The 19,817-nt window shown below is 49.7% G+C and overlaps 2 protein-coding genes and 1 long non-coding RNA gene across 3 annotated transcripts; 1 reads left to right on the top strand and 2 right to left on the bottom strand.

The window, feature by feature from the left end:
* Positions 1–7,917: 7,917 nt before the first annotated feature.
* LOC121589539 lies at positions 7,918–9,282 on the bottom strand. Its single transcript, XR_006004323.1, has 3 exons — positions 9,160–9,282; positions 9,003–9,062; positions 7,918–8,919 (listed from the first exon to the last, which is right to left on the bottom strand). It is a non-coding gene; the product is annotated as an uncharacterized LOC121589539 (long non-coding RNA).
* Positions 9,283–9,674: 392 nt separating this feature from the next.
* On the top strand, positions 9,675–13,945 carry LOC121587639 (eukaryotic translation initiation factor 3 subunit A). Its single transcript, XM_041904599.1, has 3 exons — positions 9,675–9,893; positions 10,051–13,305; positions 13,390–13,945. The coding sequence occupies exons 1-3, from the start codon at positions 9,845–9,847 to the stop codon at positions 13,449–13,451; spliced, it is 3,366 nt and encodes a 1,121-aa protein (XP_041760533.1). The 5' UTR covers positions 9,675–9,844; the 3' UTR covers positions 13,452–13,945.
* Positions 13,946–14,035: 90 nt separating this feature from the next.
* LOC121587640 lies at positions 14,036–15,735 on the bottom strand. The gene is made up of 2 exons (XM_041904600.1): positions 15,494–15,735; positions 14,036–15,426 (listed from the first exon to the last, which is right to left on the bottom strand). The coding sequence occupies exons 1-2, from the start codon at positions 15,573–15,575 to the stop codon at positions 14,120–14,122; spliced, it is 1,389 nt and encodes a 462-aa protein (XP_041760534.1). The 5' UTR covers positions 15,576–15,735; the 3' UTR covers positions 14,036–14,119.
* Positions 15,736–19,817: the final 4,082 nt, after the last annotated feature.

The following is a 19,817-nucleotide window of genomic DNA, read 5'->3' as shown; positions in this document are numbered from 1 at the left end:
GAGCTTTCTCATTTCCTCTGTACTGTTGTATGGTTTCGCATTGAAGTTATGCATCGCTAGAACTAGAACGGCGATACGATTGTTTAAATACTAAACTCCAACGGAAACCACCAGCACTGAAGCAAGTGAGATTTGAGCAATGGTCATTGGTGTTGATACCCACGTATCTAACCACACGACCATTTATATAGATTTTTGCTCAGAAAGTTAGAAGGCTATATAGGTCATAATAAAATGCAACTTGTCTAAATACATTGCAAGAAAAGGATAGCAATATAATGATGAGTTGTAATACGCCATCTATTGATCAAACCAATGAAGCTGTGGAGCTTTCATTTTTTTTCTATGGATATTCAATTTTCCAGTCGTTTAAGCTTAATCTGTGGCGCTTGGGGTGTGCTGCTACCGCTAGCTGTTCTCCAAACCTCTTCAAATTGCGACACTGTGTGCACAGGCGTTCAAGGTTCAATTGATCCTCGAGCACAAAGGTAAGTTTGTCACATCTTTAAATCAAGTGTAATTTTTTTAACAAAGTGTGTCTATTAACTGTGTACTTTCATCAACAGCCTTCATACAACACCGCGGTTGAGGCGCGTCAAATCTGATGACATCTTTCCTGAACCAAGCAGGCTGAACACGCGCACCACCACGGGCTCCAGCGCGGTGTGAAGAGGAAAGAAGAAAAGACAGAATTGGAAACAGCCGCGCCAGGCTTCCAACCACCGTGTGTGTATGTAAGTATGTGAGAACACATGTGTGAATCCTCTTGTGAGAACTGCAAAAAGAAGAGAATAAAGAGTGTGAAGCAGCTAGACTGCCGCAACCAAATCAAGAGAGTGAATTCTCATTTCAATCCGAAAAACTGGGAGAGAGTGATGACATGCGAGAGAGAATAAAACTAGAAACACGAAAGAGGGCCACACGAAGCGCTTTCGGGTTTTTTCGCCTTCGCGCACATTTTGCTTTATGCGCGCGACTAAGTGAGCCTTGATGAGCGCGATGGCTCCCATACAAAGGCCTTCGGCTTTGCTAGCTGGGTACTCTCAATTCGGAAAAAATCGCTTCCGCTCGACTACCCGACAGACAAAGAGAACGAAATTTTCAGGCGAGGGGTAGGTAGAAACACGCGGTGGAGGCCCGGCCCAAGATCGGATCCGAAGTCCGTTGTTTTGGGCTCGAAATTAAAAATGGCGGATGGAGCGCTACCACGGAGAGAATGCGCTCTCTTGCTTACCTTTAAAATACACGAGGCGCTCTCGCTGTAAAGAACGCTCGCTCGCGCTGTTTCATCATACCCCTTCCTTCTGTACTGTACTGACGATTTTGTGTGGTAGCAAGAAAGGGAACGCACGAGGAACGCTCGCTGCACTAGTGCGAGCGAGACACCGACACCAGCAAGCCGCTGCGAGAAAACCAAACTGAGCGCGCAGGCTGAAAGTGAACGCACACATTCACACATGTGTACAGGCGGTCCCCGAGATACACGGTACCTCTTATACGCGGATTCGTAGATACGCGGTTTTCTAAATTTGACAGTTCTTTAAGCAAATTGTACTGATTTGACACATCAATTGTAAATTGCCAAATAATTTCCCTTTTGATCGAATGTTAAAAACTATTTCAAAAGGTTTAAAACTGTTATATTCACTCAGAATCATATCAAATAATTCATAAAGTAACTAAAACCACCCCCTACTTGCAAAATTACACGAAAATTAGTGATATTTTAGCTGGAAATCACGAGATTCGACTTACGCGGAAATTCGAGATACGCGGTATTTTGCGGCCGTTTTCGGTCCCCATTAACCGTGTATCTCGGGGACCGCCTGTAATTGTGTGAGTGCAAAAACTGTGTAGAAAGCAAAACACGCTCTCGACTCCGAGCAATTCCGCGTATTTCCAGCCGTCTCCCCCTGCTTCTACATGCCCCTCGCCTGAAAGACGCACACTTTTACATTCTCTTTGCTAGTAGGGACACTTTTCTGCCACTTAGACATAACCGATGCGTACATGCACTTGACAATCGATGAAGAGTTTCGTAAAATCCTCACCCTGAATACCACCACGCATGGACTCATACGTCCGACACGAGCTATGTATGGCGCGGCAAATATCCCTGCTATTTGGCAGCGCCGAATGGAAACAGTACTACACGGCTTAACCAACGTAGTGAGTTTCTATGATGACATTATTGTTTTCGCTGCCGATTTTGAAGCACTGCTAGTAGCCCTCGATTCCACATTAAGTCGATTGCAACAGAGTGGTCTAAAACTAAATCGATCAAAATGCGTGTTTGCGGTACGATCCCTTGAGTGTTTGGGACACTGCATCGACCAAGAAGGTTTGCACAAGTCCTCAAAACATGTTGAAGCCATACGAGATGCACCAAGACCATCTACACCAGAAGAGTTGCAACTTTTTTTAGGCAAAGCAACCTATTATTCGGCATTCATTCCGAATCTCTCTGCGAGAACGAAAGTGCTGCGTGACATGTTACAAACAAGCAATTTTGAATGGTCACCAGAAGCAGACGAATCATACCAAGACGTGAAAGAAACATTAATATCACCACAGGTCCTCATGCAATACGACCCAACCTTACCGCTAATTCTAGCTACAGATGCGAGCAAAACCGGCTTAGATGCAGTTCTTTCTCACCGTCTGAGTAACGGAACAGAACGTCCAATCGCCTACGCTAGCTGCAGTTTGTCATCAACCGAGCAACGCTATCCGGTCATTGATAAAGAAGCTTTGGCAATCGTGTGGGCCATTAAGAAATTCTTTCACTACTTGTACGCACGCAAGTTCATACTGATCACAGACCATAAACCGCTGACTCAAATTTTTCATCCGGAAAAATCATTACCAACCCTATGCATCAGTCGGATGGCGAATTATGCCGACTATTTGTCACACTTCAATTTTAAAATTGAATACAGACCAACAAACCAAAATACCAATGCCGACTATTGTTCCCGTATCCCAAGTACATCTACGCTATCTGATGTCAATTGCCTTTCTCTTCATGAGGGAGGAAATGCCCAAGACGAGTTTGAGAGCTTTGTCTTACACCAGATCCAACAGCTACCAGTACGAGCAGAACACATCGCGCACGAGACACGCAAGGATCCTAACCTCGGGAAAATCTTACAGGAGCTCGAAATGGGCCGAAGTCTTGCACACGCTGGATACAAAGCACCAGAAGCAAAGTATACATTGGTAGCTGGCTGCCTGCTATTTGAACACCGGGTGGTTATCCCAACAATCCTCCGCCCAGCGATCCTGAACGACCTACATACTGGACACATTGGTATCGTAAAAATGAAATCGATGGCACGTTCCAATGTCTACTGGCCAGGGATAGATATAGAAATCGAGCGAAACGCCAAATCGTGTGTACAATGCGCACAACAAGCGACAGCACCACCGAAGTTCAGTAGTCACCATTGGGAGTACCCAGCCAACCCTTGGGAGAGAATACACATTGTTGTGGACAGACCGCTGCCTCATCCTGAGGGCTCGCCGTTGACAGCAGGGCTGTCATCCGGTGACGTCCTCAGTGAGGATCGCGGCGCGAGAAGGACCAGCCGTCCTCTCCCCGCATTGCGTGTTATTGTGTGGTATTATTTATTATTGTAAACAGTTGAACATATACCAAAGATAGTGATAAAATACATATTCTGTTTGTGCCGTACACCACCGTCTTCATGTTTGTTTTGTGCGGACACAACACACATCGACTACGCAGGACCCGTATCAGGAGCGATGTTATTACTGGTGGTTGACGCGTACAGCAAGTGGGTCGAAGTAAAAATAACGCACTCCACAATATCTGCCGCCACCATTGATCTGCTAGATGGACTGTTTGCTACGTATGGTGCGCCAGTAACAGTAGTGTCGGATAACGGAACCCAATTTACATCCGCCGAGTTTAAATCGTTCCTTCAAAGAAGTGGTATAAAATTGCATAAAATATCCGCACCGTACCACCCGGCGGCGAATGGACAAGCTGAACGCTACGTCCAGACAGTGAAGCGTGCATTGAAAGCGATGGGAACATCAAGCCATAGCCTACAGGCAAACCTCAACCTCTTCTTACAACAATATCGCAAAGCACCTCATAACGAAACAGGAGAATCACCAGCGAATCTGTTCCTGGGTCGAAACATCAGAACACGCTTAGATCTAGTTCGACCGCAAAACACACACGCTAGACTCACTGAAAAGCAACATATGGAATTTAAAGCAAATTATCGCTCTTTCTTGCCGGGACAACAAATCTATTGCTTATCTGGTAACTCGCAAATGGATAAGTGGATACCGGCAACGGTGCATGCTCGCTTAGGAGACCTACATTACGATGTTTTATATCAAGGAAAACATCTGAAGCGACATGTAGACCAGATCAGATCTTTTCTGAGCAACAATCAGTCCACCAAAGTAACGAACGAACCGGAGACAACCCGAGCAGGTAGAGAAAATCAACACAGGCACTACTACGGCAACACCCAACCGACACAACGACGATCCAGCGGAGAAGATTCCCCAGACATGTACACCGATGGAACCGAGTCATCCAGTACAGAGTACGCAACACCGATTAGCAGCCCCGAACCAATTGCTAGAAACACTCCACCAGTACTACGTCGCAGCGACAGGGCACGCCGCCCACCCCTGAGGTACTCGCCGTAGTTCCTCTTTAAGAAGGGAGGAAATGTTATGTCTGGTCCAACCTGCTGTTGGGAAATATTGCGCTACCTGGCCAACCACATTTTTGACGTCTGTCAATTTCGGGCGCGCCTTGGGGTTCGCTTTTTACGCTTCGCTTTTTACGCACTCCCGCTCTATCTTGAAAACAAACTTAACGTGAATAAAACTTGAACCGAATTATGAAACAGAAAATACAACAATCACAATGCAAAACCCATCAATTGCCATTCAAATACCACTACATGTTATAAGAGAAAGGGTTTAAAAAACTAAAGGGTACAGGTATCTTATAAACATACTTAGTTAGAACATAACGATACATGGTACATGGTAGCAGCAGTTCCTATTTACTTTTTGTGCACGTGCAGCAGAATCCAAGAATGGACGCAACATTTTTCAGCGGCATACGGCTGGCCAGATCCTTAACAGTCGCGAGATCAGATGGGCCGCCGGCTTCGTTACATCTGGCGGCATCTTAAACTGCAGCTTCATGATTTTACGGTACGATTCTTCATACGTGGTCGCCAAAAACGGGGCCTTACCGCACAGCAGCTTGTACGCCAGCACGCCCAAATTCCATAGATCGACAGTTTTTGTGTGCGGCTGACCATGTACCATCTCGGGCGATAAATAGTCGAGCGAAACGCACAGCGTCGTACCGGAACAAGGTCGGCTCGTACACGGACCAACCGAAATCGGCTATCTTCAGATCACCACCGTGCCCCAGCTGCAAGTTTTCCGGATGATGTCACGATGTATCACGTTGCGCTCGTGCTGCACCATTGGCCGACGATGAATAGGTATGTTTCTTTACAGCATGCAAAGGACAGCGGCGAAACACGACGGCCGACGCATCCTCCGGATCATCATTGGCGGTGAATTCGAGCATGGGGTGTGGATGCGAATGATCATCCACGAGCTTACTGAAGCCGTATGGCGCACCGGACATGGCTGTTTGCGATGGCTGGGGCATGTTGTGAAGAAGGCAGCCTCGTGCCCCAGCAGCTAGGTGTTCGAGCGGCTCTCAGTTCGGTACTAGAAGCAAGGAAGCACAGCGAGTTCGATGGCTAGATCAGGTGAAGTAAAATCTCGAAGATCGGGTGCCTACATCGATGGGAAGCTGCAGCTAGCGACCAGGCATTCCTATCAAGAGATAGATGGAGAGGGAGAAAACCAAAATGAAACAATGTATAGGCAGTATTTTTACAACCAAATGAAAATGAGTAGGCCATGAGTAGGAATTGAACATATCAATCCATTAAGGTGTTTTTTTTATACCTACGTTCGTCTAAAGTTTAAGACTGAAATGATTGACTATTGCTTGCAGGGGTTTGAGAAACCGATATAAACGGACTAACCGATTTATGTATTGGCATTTCTCGAAAAAGCCTTTAAACACGATAGTCGTACCGATGAAATATAAAATACCTAAAAAGAGAAATTAATGGCAAGAATTTTTTATGATGAAATACAACAAAATATATAGTTTCTGTGATATCACCACGGTTGCATTAGTGATGGGTAAATGCAACAAAAATCCGGAATCGCTTCCGAATGACTCCGCCAAAATTGGAAGCGGTTCCGGAAGGTAGGTGCAAAACTCCGACCTCGGAGCCGTCTGGAGCCGTCTGGAGCCGTTCGGAGCCGTCCGGAGCCGTTGGAGCCGTTGGAGCCGTTGGAGCCGTCCGGAGCCGTTAGTCGGCAGCTGGAGCCGGTCGGAGCCGTTGGAGCAGTTGGAGCCGACGGAGTCGGTTGGAGCCGGTTGGAGCCGGTTGGAGCCGACGAAGCCGGTTGGAACCGTTGGGGCCGTCGAAACCGACGGAGCCAGTTGGAGCCAGTTGGAGCCGTCGGAGTAGTTGTAACAGTCGAAAGCATTTTGAAGCGCATTAATTTCCCGATATAAGTGATAATTTTATTGTGAAAAACAGCTTACGAGTAAAAAAGAGACTTCTTCATTTATTGATATGAAGTTTTTGTGTGTGTGTTTTTTTTTCGAAAATAAAGCCAAAAATAATTGTTTGCTCTGTATATATATAGGAAAAAAATGAATCAAAATAAGTAGGTCAAGGAGCAATAGAACTATGACGGGAGGTGGGTTTGATAAAATACGAAACAACGAGGCAGACGAGTGTAATTATGGCAGTTTTGCACGGTTGTTTACATCGACTAACGTGTATGGTTTAGGCCGCACTTGTTTTTTACCGAATAACTTTATTTTCCATCTTTTATGAAAATAAAGATCAATAATAGTTTGATTAACAGTTTTTGAGTTTTGATTCAACGTCTCCAACCGGTTCCGTTGGCTTCAACGACTACGACGGCTCCGTTGGCTCCAACGACTACGACGGTTCCGACCGGCTCCGGACGGCTCCGTCGGCTCCGTCGACTCCGGACGGCTTCAACCGGCTCCGTCGGCTCCAACTGCTACGACGGCTCCGACCGGCTCCAGCTGCCGACTAGCGGCTCCGACGGCTCCGACGGCTCCGGACGGCTCCGACGGCTCCGACGGCTCCGGACGGCTCCGACGGCTCCGGACGACTCCGGACGGCTCCGACGGCTCCGAACGGCTCCGAACGGCTCCGACGGCTCCGGGCGGAATCGACGGTTTGAATTTTGCGGAATCGGAGCCGGAGTAGCAATGCTCGGAAGCGATTCCGAGCCGTGGGTGCGATTCCGGTTACCCATCACTAGGTTGCATGTCGTTATTCCCACGTGTGCACGCGCATCCGCTCGGCCCAGTAACAGCAACCCAACACCGACGTATGATGCACCCGGCACTGCGGCGTAGGAACATGCGCATCCGATCATAGTCCGCACTAACCAGCCAGTGAGCCATTCTCCCATCCAACCAGCCAGCCAGACAACCAGACAACCAACGGAGCGGGACAAGTAAAATATTTTTTTGAACCCTCCAACACCCTCAATATTTACTTATCATGTAACTTCACCATCTAATGTACATTGTTAACGAAACGTACGCACCATTATGTGGAATGGGGAAGCAAAAACAGCGAGCGAAAAACAATAAACACAAATGGAGAAACACCGTAAATGCAATTACCTTCCAACGCGATCACTGATTCCTTACCTTTTGCACAATAATGACACATATTTGCTTCCGTAATAGGTAATCGAAAGGACTTTAAAAAATCAAAACACGGGAAAAAATACACGGGATGTTTTTGAACTTGTTGTACACTATTTTATTCAACGGCACTGGTTTAAATCCTACTAATATCCTAATCCTAATACTGGTTTAATATATCAACGCTATCGCATCACGCCACTAGGAACAGCTCTAACGTATAACATCCGGCACCTTTAAACAATGCTAGCTCATCGCCATTTATGCTGCATTTTGTTCTGCATAACAACTAGTATTACAATTTCCAGTAAAAAATGAGTACAATCACCCTTTACAACATAAATGAACACACGATCACCACACAACACTACACTGCTTCGCCGATCTCGGTTTGATCACAACACGTTCGGAGCGCTCTTCCGATGTTGCCGCATCCGAAACACCAGGGCCAACTGCGACCAAGCGACTCGGTGGTACCACATCCAAGTCAGTATCCGCAATGAGACCTCCCTTCCGAGGTAGCAGTCATTCGATCGTTCGTCTGCCATTAGCTGAAACTAAAGAAAGGAACGAACGTATGCTTATAGATATAATAATACTCACCCATGCAGTAAAAGCATTTTCACGGCGATAACTGCTGTCGGTAACGTTTGCTGGATCTTGCTGTGAGCTTGCCAATAGAGTGCACATACCGCAGTGCCCATTATGTGGACACCAAGGTGGCCATCATACTGCACAGCGACGACGGCACCTTAAATATAGCCGATGAGCGCGTGACTCGCCACCGATGGAGACATGTCGCGGCAGAAGGTGTACCACACTTTTATCGGCACGTCGTGCTGGATGACGCCGGAGGAGATGGAGCGGGACCACGGATACGGCTTCTAGTCGTTCGGCATTACCACGATCGAGATGGCGCCGGGATCTGCGCCGTACCACAACTACCCGCAGATGAAGGTGATGATGCTGACGCTGCAGAAGGATCAGTCCACGATCGATACCGGGGCGGACAAGAAGGGCCTGTACCATGCGTGCGGCAAGAAGTTTCGCAAACTGATCACCGAATGCTTGTAAAAGGAATTGTCCAAGCGTCCAACGGCGAGCGAGCTTTGCATGCTGTGTAACTATAAAAAAAAACAATGGTTAATAAAAAAATAGACTCGAGGAGTTTTTGATACCGTGCGGATTACGTTCATTATCAACTTACCTTGTTTGCCATGATCGAACATCGTGTAGTTTGATTGCGGGCATTCTTTCTTTCCTCTTTCTAACGATCACCGGCACAACACGGTTGCACAACAGATGCATAGAAAATACCGCTTTAATTGATTTAATATTACAAATATTAGCTATGCTTTACTTACCCTAAACGGCTTTCAGGCGTGCGAAGTCGATTCTACCACCATTTATAATTTTTCGGCTGTTTATTTTACACATTACACAGAACATTTTCATCGCCGATGTAGCCTTTTTTTAATCATTCGCCGTTGTACATCGTGAGAGCTATCGTTCGGTTCAAAATGTAATCAAACTTTATTTTTTGAATATTTGACAGATTGCATGACCGATCAACCGCACACTATCTCGTTTTTCTTGTCAGGGCTGCTTTGATTGCCATAGGGGGGGCCTTAAAAAATCTTTTACCGTAAAAATTGTTACCGCATACGGCAGAATTTCACGTTTTTAGCTTCCCTGCCGAAAATAGGTACACTGCCGAAAACTGGTACAGTTACCCTACCAGCACAAAATATTGTGAATGTGTGGATATTTGCACAAAGGCGATTACACCGGCACGGGCCCAGTTTCAGCCCTGCCGTAATAGCGACTGGCTTGACAGCTGTCAGATTGCGCCATCTTGTTCGATAACGTCACCGGCTGTTGCTTTGCCCTCCTTCTTTCGCGATTTGTCAAAAAACGCGATTCATACGGTGTGACCGAACGGTCTGCAGCTTTCGCCGTAAAAAAGCGATCAAACGCACCTCGCCGTGCCGAAAAAGTGTTTGCAAATCAGCATCCATTGAGTAGCCATCAAGTGCAAACGAATGTAAAATGTCCCGATACGTGCAACGTCCGGAAAACGCTCTGAAAAGAGCGAACGGTAAGTAGAGTGTGCGTGCGTGTGTGCGTGGTGGAAAGGGAACGGGTCGGCTGGGCCTGTACAAATTCCAATATGGACGACACGTCCACGTTTTGAGGCGTATCGGTGTGTGTGTTTGTTTGTGCCGGGCTGATTTCGGTCGCTTTTTTCTTTGCAGAATTTATCGATGTCGGCAAGAAGGCGCGTGCCCTGGACACCCTTCAGGAGGTGTTCCGGGCGAAGAAATGGAACTACAACTGGTCCGAGTCGATCATCGAGCCGGTCATGTTCAAGTATCTGGACCTGTGCGTGGAGCTGAAGAAGTCGCACATCGCCAAGGAGGGTCTGTTCCAGTACCGGAACATGTTCCAGCTGGTGAACGTGGGTTCGCTGGAGAACGTGATCCGGGGCTACCTGAAGATGGCCGAGGAGCGCACGGAACAGGCGCAGCAGCAGTCGTCCCAGGCGACCGTGGACATCGACGATCTGGACAACCTGGCGACGCCGGAATCGATCCTGATGAGCGCGGTGTGCGGTGAAGACGCGCAGGACCGTTCCGACCGGACGATCCTGCTGCCGTGGGTAAAGTTCCTGTGGGAAAGCTACTGCCAGTGCTTGGAGCTGCTGAAGGTGAACTCGCACTGCGAAACGCTGTACCACGACATTGCCCGGATGGCGTTCCAGTTCTGTCTGAAGTACAACCGCAAGATGGAGTTCCGCAAGCTGTGCGAGAAGCTGCGCAAGCATCTGGAGGACATCTGCAAGGTGTCGTCCCAGACGGCGAACGTCACCATCTCGAAGCCGGAAACGCAGCAGCTGAATCTGGAGACGCGTCTGCACCAGCTCGACTCGGCCATCCAGATGGAGCTGTGGCTGGAGGCGTACAAGGCCATCGAGGACATTCACGGGTTGATGCAGCTGAGCAAGAAGACGCCGCTGCCAAAAACGATGGCCCTGTACTACACCAAGCTGGCGATGGTGTTCTGGAAGGCGGGCAATCAGCTGTTCCACGCGTCGGCACTGCTGAAACTGTTCCAGCTGTCGCGCGACATGAAGAAGAACGTAACGGCGGAGGAAATTCAGCGCATGACGACGCACGTGCTCATCGCTACGCTGGCCATTCCGCTGCCATCGGCCCATCCGGAGTTCGATCGGTTCATCGAAACGGACAAGAGTCCGATGGAGAAGGCGCAGCGTTTGGCGTTCCTGCTCGGCCTGCAGCAATCGCCGTCCCGTGCACTGCTGCTGAAGGAGCTGATCCGTCTGAACGTGCTGCAGCTGGCGGCTCCCCAGTTCCGCCATCTCTACCAATTGCTGGAGGTGGAGTTCGATCCGCTCAATCTGTGCGATCAGGTGCAGAAGATTGTGGACGAGATTGAGGCCGACCCGAACTCGGTGTACGGCCAGTACATTCAGGCGCTGAAGGACGTGACGCTGGTGCGATTGGTGCGTCAAATTTCGCAGGTCTACCAGACGATCGAGTTCCCGCGCCTGCTGGAGCTGGCGAAGTTTGCCGACTACCATCATCTGGAGCGCATTCTGGTGGACTGTGTGCGCCACAACGATATGCAGATTACGATCGATCATCGCAACGAGTGCGTTCACTTCGGCACCGACCTGTCGGAGAGCCAGCGGGAGGACCATCCGGACGGGCCGACGCTACAATCGATGCCGTCGGAGCAGATCCGCTCGCAGCTGGTCAATATGTCGGTGGTGCTGCATCGCGCCATCGCCACGATCAACCCGAACCGCAAGAAGGCGGAGCGGGAGCGGCTGCGCGCCCAGATGGTGCACCAGTACGAGGAGAACGCGGACAAGGAGCACCAGCGTATACTGCAGCGCCAGAAGAAGATCGAGGACCGCAAGGAGTACATCGAGCGCATGAACCAGGAGCGCGAGGAGGAGGAGCTGCGCCTGCAGGAGGAGCAGGTGCGCATGCAGAAGCTGGCCGAACAGCGCCGCCTCGAGGCGGAGAACGAGGAGCGGGAGCGCAAGCGGCATGAGAACGAGCTGCAGATGATGAAGGAGCGCAACATGAAGGAGAAGATCGAGCAGATCAAGCAGACGGCCACGGGCCAGAAGCTGCTGAAGAAGCTGGACGAGGAAGAGATCCGCAAGCTGAACACGGAGGAGATAGCGGCGCGCGAGGCGGAGGAGCGGCTGAAGGAGCGCAAGGCGCACGAGAACAACCTGAAGACGCAGGAGAAGAAGATCGACTACTTCGAGCGGGCCAAGCGGCTGGAGGAGATACCGCTGATCGAGAAGTACCTGCAGGACCGGTCGGTGCAGGACAAGGAGTTCTGGGAGAAGCAGGAAGCGGCCCGCATCGAGGCGGCCATCGCGGAGCGCAAGAACGCGGAAGCGTGCCAGGAGCGGCTGAAGCGCATGCTGCCCGACCGGGACGTCTACTGGCAGCAGCTGAAGAACGAGCGCGGCAACCAGTTCGCCGAGAAGCTGAAGCAGTTCAACCAGGCGCTGGAGGAGGAGCGTAAGCGCCGGCTGGCCGACCGCGTCGTCAAGCGCCGCGAGGAGCGCCGCATGAAGTGGCTGAAGGAGAAGGAGGAGGAGCGCCGTCGCATCGAGGAGGAGCTGCGCAAGCAGAAGGAAGAGGCGGACCGCATCGAGCGCGAGCGGCGTGCCGAGGAGCGGCGCATACAGGACGAGAAGAACCGCCAGCTGGCGGAGAAGCAGCTCGCCATTGCGGAGGAGGTGGAGCGCCGAAGAAGGGAAGAGCTGGAGCAGATGAAGGAAGCGGACGGGCGCCGTGAGCGCCGCCCTGCAGCGGGACCGGCCGAACCGAAGCCCGAGGAAAGCTGGCGCAAAGGACCGGCAGCCGCAGCTCCCGCCAATCCTGCCGCCGACGAGCCGAAGAAGAACGTCTGGCAGGGTTCGGGCCGGTACGGGCCGGGACCGCGCGAACGGGGCGGAGAAACAGGCCCGAAAGATAAGTGGCGCACCGGGCCGGAAGATCACGAGAAGGATGGCGGTGGTATGCGTCGCGGTGGCGATATGCGCCGTGGTCAGGACGATCGTGGACCGATTCGCCGTGGTGGTGGCGAAGAGCGCGGTGAGCGCGAGGATCGTGGTCCGATCCGCCGTGGTGGTGGTCCAGGTGATGCACCAGCCGGAACTGGCACTCCCCGGCGAGATGACCGTCCGGGTGGCGGGTTCAACCGCGATCGCCGTGACGATCGCCGTGATGATCGTCGTGATGATCGCCGTGATGATCGCCGTGGCGATGACCGTGGACCACGTGGTGGTGGCGAGCGGGGCAATACTTGGCGTCGCGGACCGGCCGACAATGCCGACGATAACCGTCGGGGACCGAGGGACGAAGGACGACAGGATACCTGGCGCAACACCCGACAGGATGCGGCACCCAAGCAGAAAGAGGATCGACCTCAGCGCGAAGCACGTCCTGCTCAGGAAAATGGTAAGTGTAGCCTTCCGCATGGCACTCCGGTGAAGCCGCGATTATTGATTGGTTTGGTTTTCCTTTTTGGCAACTTTCCCCCAGTTCCCCCCCGCAGCAACGCCGGCCCAGATGAGGAAGGATGGACGGATGTGAAGCACCGCTAGAGCGTAGTGCGTGTGAGCGCGCGCTTGCTTGCGTTCGTGACGTCTAATTAAGCGAGTAACTTTAAAACACAACAGTGGAACCATATTATGTTCTTTCTTTTTTGTAACCATTACGCAACGCCGACTATATAATATCTACTTACTACTACTACTACTACTACTACAACTGCACACCAATTTTGCGGGGAAACATCGGATGTGTTGCAACTTTTGTATTTGGAATATGTAAGCATGTAAGCATCATGTGCATTGGCGCATTAGTTGTTGCATAGGTTACTCAACATTTTACGATGTGGTACGGTCCTGCCCCATGGCAATAGTGCGCTGTCCACGGCTATTAGCGCTGCTGGATTCTACTCACTGACAGATCGCAACCCCAATTGCGTCGTATCCTTCTGCGGACGGAAGTGGTGAAATGGGCTTTTGAGTGGGGTGGAGTAGCAACTATGCTTTAGGTAACTTCAAAATAAAATATTATTATGAATCCAAAAAAAGATCATCCATTATCAACGTTATATCCTGCGTGATGACTTCAACGAAAAGAATCGTACGTAAACATACTCAGGCACCACCACCGTTAACCATTTCGAAGCGAATAGAACTCTTTATTAATTAAATCCTCAATGTAAAGCATTCAATCTGCTCTAAATTACTTCACTAATCATTCCCTATTCCCCGCGTGGCCCAGGCACCTGCTGCTCGCACAGCTCGAAATCCTTCAAATCGATATCAATGCCGTGCTTTTCGTACTCGAGCGCGTACTTCCGCACCAGCGCCTCCGTATTGATGCAGTCCAGCTTCTCCTGGATGCGCATCCGCAGCGGGTTCTCGATCGCATCCATGATCTGGTACCGCAGCACGTTCGGCAGTATGTTGACCGCGGCCTCGATCACGTAATCGAACGTACCGGCCCCATCACTGCGGACCTGAATGTTGCCCAGCTCCAGCTGGATGTCGCGCAGCTTCAGCTTTTTGCCCAGGTTCAGCGGCTGCTCGATCTGAAACGCGACGCGTATGTGCTCGACCGTGAACTGTGCCCGGCCCGGATGGGACAGCATGCCGCGCCCGATCGACACCGTCCACTGGGTCGAGCCGACGATGCGCTGCGTGGCCACGTGCATACCGACCGTCGCCGTGTTGTTCTGCATCGTGACGGAGATGTCGCCGTACCGGTAGAAGCTCGACCCACCGCTGATCCACGTGTGCGTCGTCTGCATGCCGAAGATGCCGGCCGTATTGTTGTAGTCCGGCACCAGGAACGGATCCAGGCCCTTGTTGCGCACGATGCGCCGCATCTCGCCGATCGCCATGTCGAGCGGGGCGATCGAGTTCGGCAGCGTGAACTGGTTCTCGACCGTAATGTTCAGCATCCGGCTGTCCACCTCGTGGCGGATCTTCGTGTACGCCTCGGACAGCATGAACGGCTTCATCGTGTCGTACACGAGATTGGACGCCGAGTTGACCACGCTCTGGAAGATGCTGCCCATGAAGCCGAGGTTCTGGAAGTCCATCGCCATGTCGTCGAACGCAATGTCCAGCTCGATGTCGTTCGTGCGCAGCGTGCCGTCCCGTTCGACCGCCAGCGAAACGTTCGCCTTGGTCAGCACGTTGCGCATCACCACGTTGAACGGGCCCTCGGCCCGGTTGAAGAACGTGCTCATCGTGTAGTTGCCGTTGACCGTGATCTCGTCGATCGCTACCAGCGCCGTCACGGACATGCGGCTCAGCTCCGTGTGAAAGTAGCGAATCCGGAAGCGGGACATGCCGCGGGCCAGCACATTGCGCAGATGCATCTTGGCGAACGAGAACGACTGCCGGATCTCGGGGATGGGCATCGGGTCTGGTATGGACGCGTCCGGCAGCCCGACCGGATCATCCTGCTTGTACAGATCGATGATGGCAAACAGCTGCTTCGTGAGCATGCTTTCGCCGAGTTCCTGATCCACGGTCGAGCGGCCACCATTCTTGGGCCAGGCTGTAAAATAAAACGATGTGAGCAAAGTGAATGAAAACGGGCGCTAGCGCTCCACGTTGTTACATACCGTCGGGGGTGCAAACTACCACACTGATAAGGCAGATCAAATTGATCCACAATAGAGCGATTACCGCTTTGGCCATCGTCATTCACATGCGATCGTCAATACAAAACCACCGCACACACACAAAGACACACTCAGAGACACAAAGTATACACGGTGAATATGGTTCGGGGCCACAACACAATCCAGCCAATTGAAGCTAATGCGTCCGATGGCGATTTACAACTGGCGATCGGCTGCCCACGGCTCACCACGCTACGCCACACGATCATCGTGCCCGTTGGGATGAACGTTCGCATCTTATCAGCATTATCAGTAGCGGCGTGCCCGTGAATGTAAGACCCCGGGACAGTCAGTCAGTCCCTTGCCGAATCGGGAACGACAGTCCCGCCAGAAGAGTGGTTTGTTTCTACCGGGAAGGTCGTCCAAAGCGCGTTAGGAAGATGTTTTCTCCCTGCTTCTTATCAGTTGCTGTAGGAAGCAGTTGTCCACCGAGTGGTTTTGTTCGATGATTGCCGTTCCGATGGTAAAAACGTGAAACGTTTTCGTAAATAGACGCATTGATGGGATTTATTTTTAAGAGCAGCTTTGGTGTCGTGATTAGTCACTTTGGAGGGGCGCATCTCGTTGGATGGACATAGGTGGTATGCCAGTGGAGCTTGTACATTCCAGTGAAGGTATAAACAAAACTTCGTAGGGGCAAACTCCGCCATATCGGGCAAATTTGACGCGCGAAATGTTAGCTCATCAGAGGGTTGGTAGAGAGACCAATACACTTACTCATTAGTCTAGATTTAAAGAGCTACGTAACCGGATAGTAAATTTCTTTTTACTTCGCAAAGGCAGTTCAGATGAGAATTGATAGTCAGGAATAGTTTCAGGCAGGATAGTCACCGTACGAGTTGATGATTCCAAAACTCATTTCAGTTTGTTTCACTAAATGGTGCATTTGAGTTCCAATCTTCTGGGTACATTCTGTCTCTCCGTTCATAGTTGAACACATTTGTTTTACTAAATTCGTGAAAATCTGCATTCTTTATGACACATGCATGTGATTCAAATTAATAGAACTGTTATAATTCAGCAGAATTACCTGCCGCAGTACCGGTACGAACGATGAAGTCTTCGCATGCCGATTGGTCATGATGGCCTTTCAAAGGCTTTAAGCGTTGGTCATGATGGCCTTTTACAGGCTTTTTCAGTACCACGCAACCAGATAATCACCGTCCTTTTGCTACGGGGAGGACGTTCCATTTAGGGTTTGAGCCCACGACGGGTATGTTTTCTTAAGCCTTGCAAGCTGACGATTGTAGCACGGAAAGGCCTCTTAATAATAACTTTATTGATAAAACAGTAATGACAGCCGCACCAGGCCGTTATGATTAGGTTGGAGCCGCTCCCGAAGAATGAGCGTATTAAAGCGAATGGCGCCTCGAGAGGAAGTGATCAGTAGCGATCAATAATCAGGAGAAAGTGTATGGATTTTGTTTAATGTGTGCATATGTGCTATGAAGTACTCTAAAGCAGTGCTCTCCAACCTTTTTGGGTGCGATCTCCAATGCCTCATGCCGAACTGGGGATCGCTGTCGAATACCTTCTTGGTGGTGCATGAGTCCGGCATCCTCCGCTAGAATGGTCCAGGACTCGTGTTCATAGAGGACCACCGGGCGAATCAATGTGCGATATATCTCACATTTCGTGCGGACTTGAAGTCTTCTGGATCTCAGCAGTCGGTGAAGCCCATACAGGGTTTCCCACGATTTATTGGTCGGTTCCCATCAATTTTTGGTGGGTTCCCATATTTTGTTGATGCGTTCCCACGATTTTTTGGACGTTTCCCAGAATTTTTTGGTCCAATTGTATTGATATCCAATCGGAAAATACCAATAAATTATGGGAACGAACCAAAAATCTATGGGATACGACCAAAAAATCGTGGGAACGCACCAAAAAATCATGGGAACTGACCAATAAATCGTGGGAAACCCTGTAATATGCACGATTCCCCTGCACAATGCGTCTCCGGATTTCGCTGCTGATGTCGTTGTCCGAAGTAAAGACCGTCCCGAGATAGCAGCACCCCTTTACTACCTCGAGACTGTCGCCGTCAACTAATACACTGCTTCCCAGATGGTCTGAGTGTCTCCGGCAAGCAGGTGCTTCGTCTTTATCGCAATGATTCTCAACCCAATTCTTGCTGCTTCGCGTTTGAGTCGGGTGTACGCTTCACACACCTTCGCTGTTTTCCTGCCGATGATGTCGACTAGGCTTGGGCAATTTGATTCTTTTCAGTGAACGCGTGCGATGTAGTTCGTTCAGTATGATGAACTGAACGCGTGCGGTAGGTCAGTCGCTCAATTGTAGCTAAGTACCATTTTTTAAATATTATGTTTAATTTTATCGAGATTTTAATGCAAGAACAAAAAGTTATTGCTTTTAAGGCTGCATTTTTAATTATAAATACCGTCAGTCCGAGATACGCGGTTCATACATAACTATGTAACTAGGTTTTTACATTAAACCATTTATGTATCACAATTCATGCAGAAAATTTGAAAATTTCTGGTTTTTAAGAGGCTCTAAAATTTTTGGTAAAACAGTAATTTATCTTGCATTTGAGAATCCTTTGAGCCAATTATACTAATTGCACACAAGAACTTAGAAAACGTAGCTCGAGAACAAACTGTATATACTTAAGTTGATTTGTAACAAAAGCTAATATAAATGAGTAAAATCTACAAGCTTTCTTTTTTATGTTGCTGTGCGCTTAACGAGTTCTTTTTGTGCGACTGAACTAACTGAACGCGCGTGCGGCAGTGTGCGGCAAGAGTTCTTTTTGTGCGACTGAACTAACTGAACGCGCGTGCGACAGTGTGCGACAAGAGCTCTTTTTGTGCGGTAGTGTGCGACTGACCCCACTGAATACGAGTGCGGCAGTGTGCGACTGAACTAACTGAACGCGCGTGCGGCAGTGTGCGATAAGAGCTCTTTTCGTGCGGTAGTGTGCGACTGACCCCACTGAATACGCGTGCAGCAGTGAGCGACCGAACTAACAGAACGCGCGTGCGGCAGTGTGCGACAAGAGTTCTTTTTGTGCGGTAGTGTGCGACAGACCCAACTGAACACGCGTGCGGCTGTGTGCGAATGACCCATCGGCTATGAGTGTTCTTTCTCACTCAGAATGGGGTCTGTGTGCGGCAGGAGTTCTTTTTGTGCGGCTGTGTGCGATTGATCAATCTGACCACGCTAGCAATATGTGCATTCTTTCTTGCGCAAAGTGCGATCGATCTTCTTGTGTCGTTGTGTGTGACAAATTCTGCCGACCCAAAACGAATGTTTTTTTTTCGTTCAGTCTATGACACCGACAGTTATCTTGCATCTCTTTCAGAGCACATTTCAGTTAGTTCTGTATGCGTGCGGAAGACCTACCCGTTCACTTTTTCGCGTGCGGCGATCAACCGCACACTATAATGAACTGAGTGTGCGGCATAGGTCTCGCACAATTGTCCCATGCCTAATGTCGACGTCATCCTCGAAGGCAAGAAATTGGAGAGCCTTAACAGCTAACCATGCCTGTTTGAAAGTTTAATCTTGATTGTGGGGGAAAAAAAAAACAAACGATACGTATAGTAATAAGCTTTTCTTTTGCAAAAATAATACCTTTCGCGGACCACGTCGGCTAACGCCACGGACCACAGGTTGAAGACCACTGCTATAAAGAGTGAAGCCGGATTAAGGTTCAAGTGAACGAACGATACGCTAACCTTTTTATTTCATTGGTGTGTTCCGTTAAGAAACCCTTCGGCATTTGGTCGCAAAATTCCACGCTTTTCCGCTTAATAAGACAGAAAAGTGAGAAAAATTCCAAAAAAAAAAAAACAATAAAAAGAAATACTTTTCCTATATGAACATTAAACACAATTTTGACAACAAATACCGCTCTGTTTGGAGTGCTTTTTTTTGTTGTTGTCCCGTAGCAACCCTCACCCCTTGGCTTCACGAGCAACACGACTTTCAAACCAAGCAAATGTTTTCCCCGTATGTACAGAATGCCCAGCACATCACTGCCGGGAAGGAAGCCGTACCCGCATGCACCAGACAAAAAAGGCTGACGGACGGACGGACGTGCTGACCGAAGCATTGCGGTGACCCGTGTTTGCCCGTTGCACATCCGGTTGCTCAACACGTGCTGGAATACGTTGCATTTTCCATTCTACTATGGCAAACTTTGCGTACAGCATACACACCTACACACACTTTCCTCTGAATTGCCGGTGGAAGGCGATGAGGCATTAAGTGTGGCAACGAAAATTGTGCAAAATAATAA

This window comes from Anopheles merus, chromosome 2R (assembly GCF_017562075.2).
Source record: "Anopheles merus strain MAF chromosome 2R, AmerM5.1, whole genome shotgun sequence".
Taxonomy (NCBI): Eukaryota; Metazoa; Arthropoda; class Insecta; order Diptera; family Culicidae; genus Anopheles; species Anopheles merus.
Note: the sequence above shows the minus strand (reverse complement) of the source record. Positions and strands in the feature narration are given on the sequence as shown.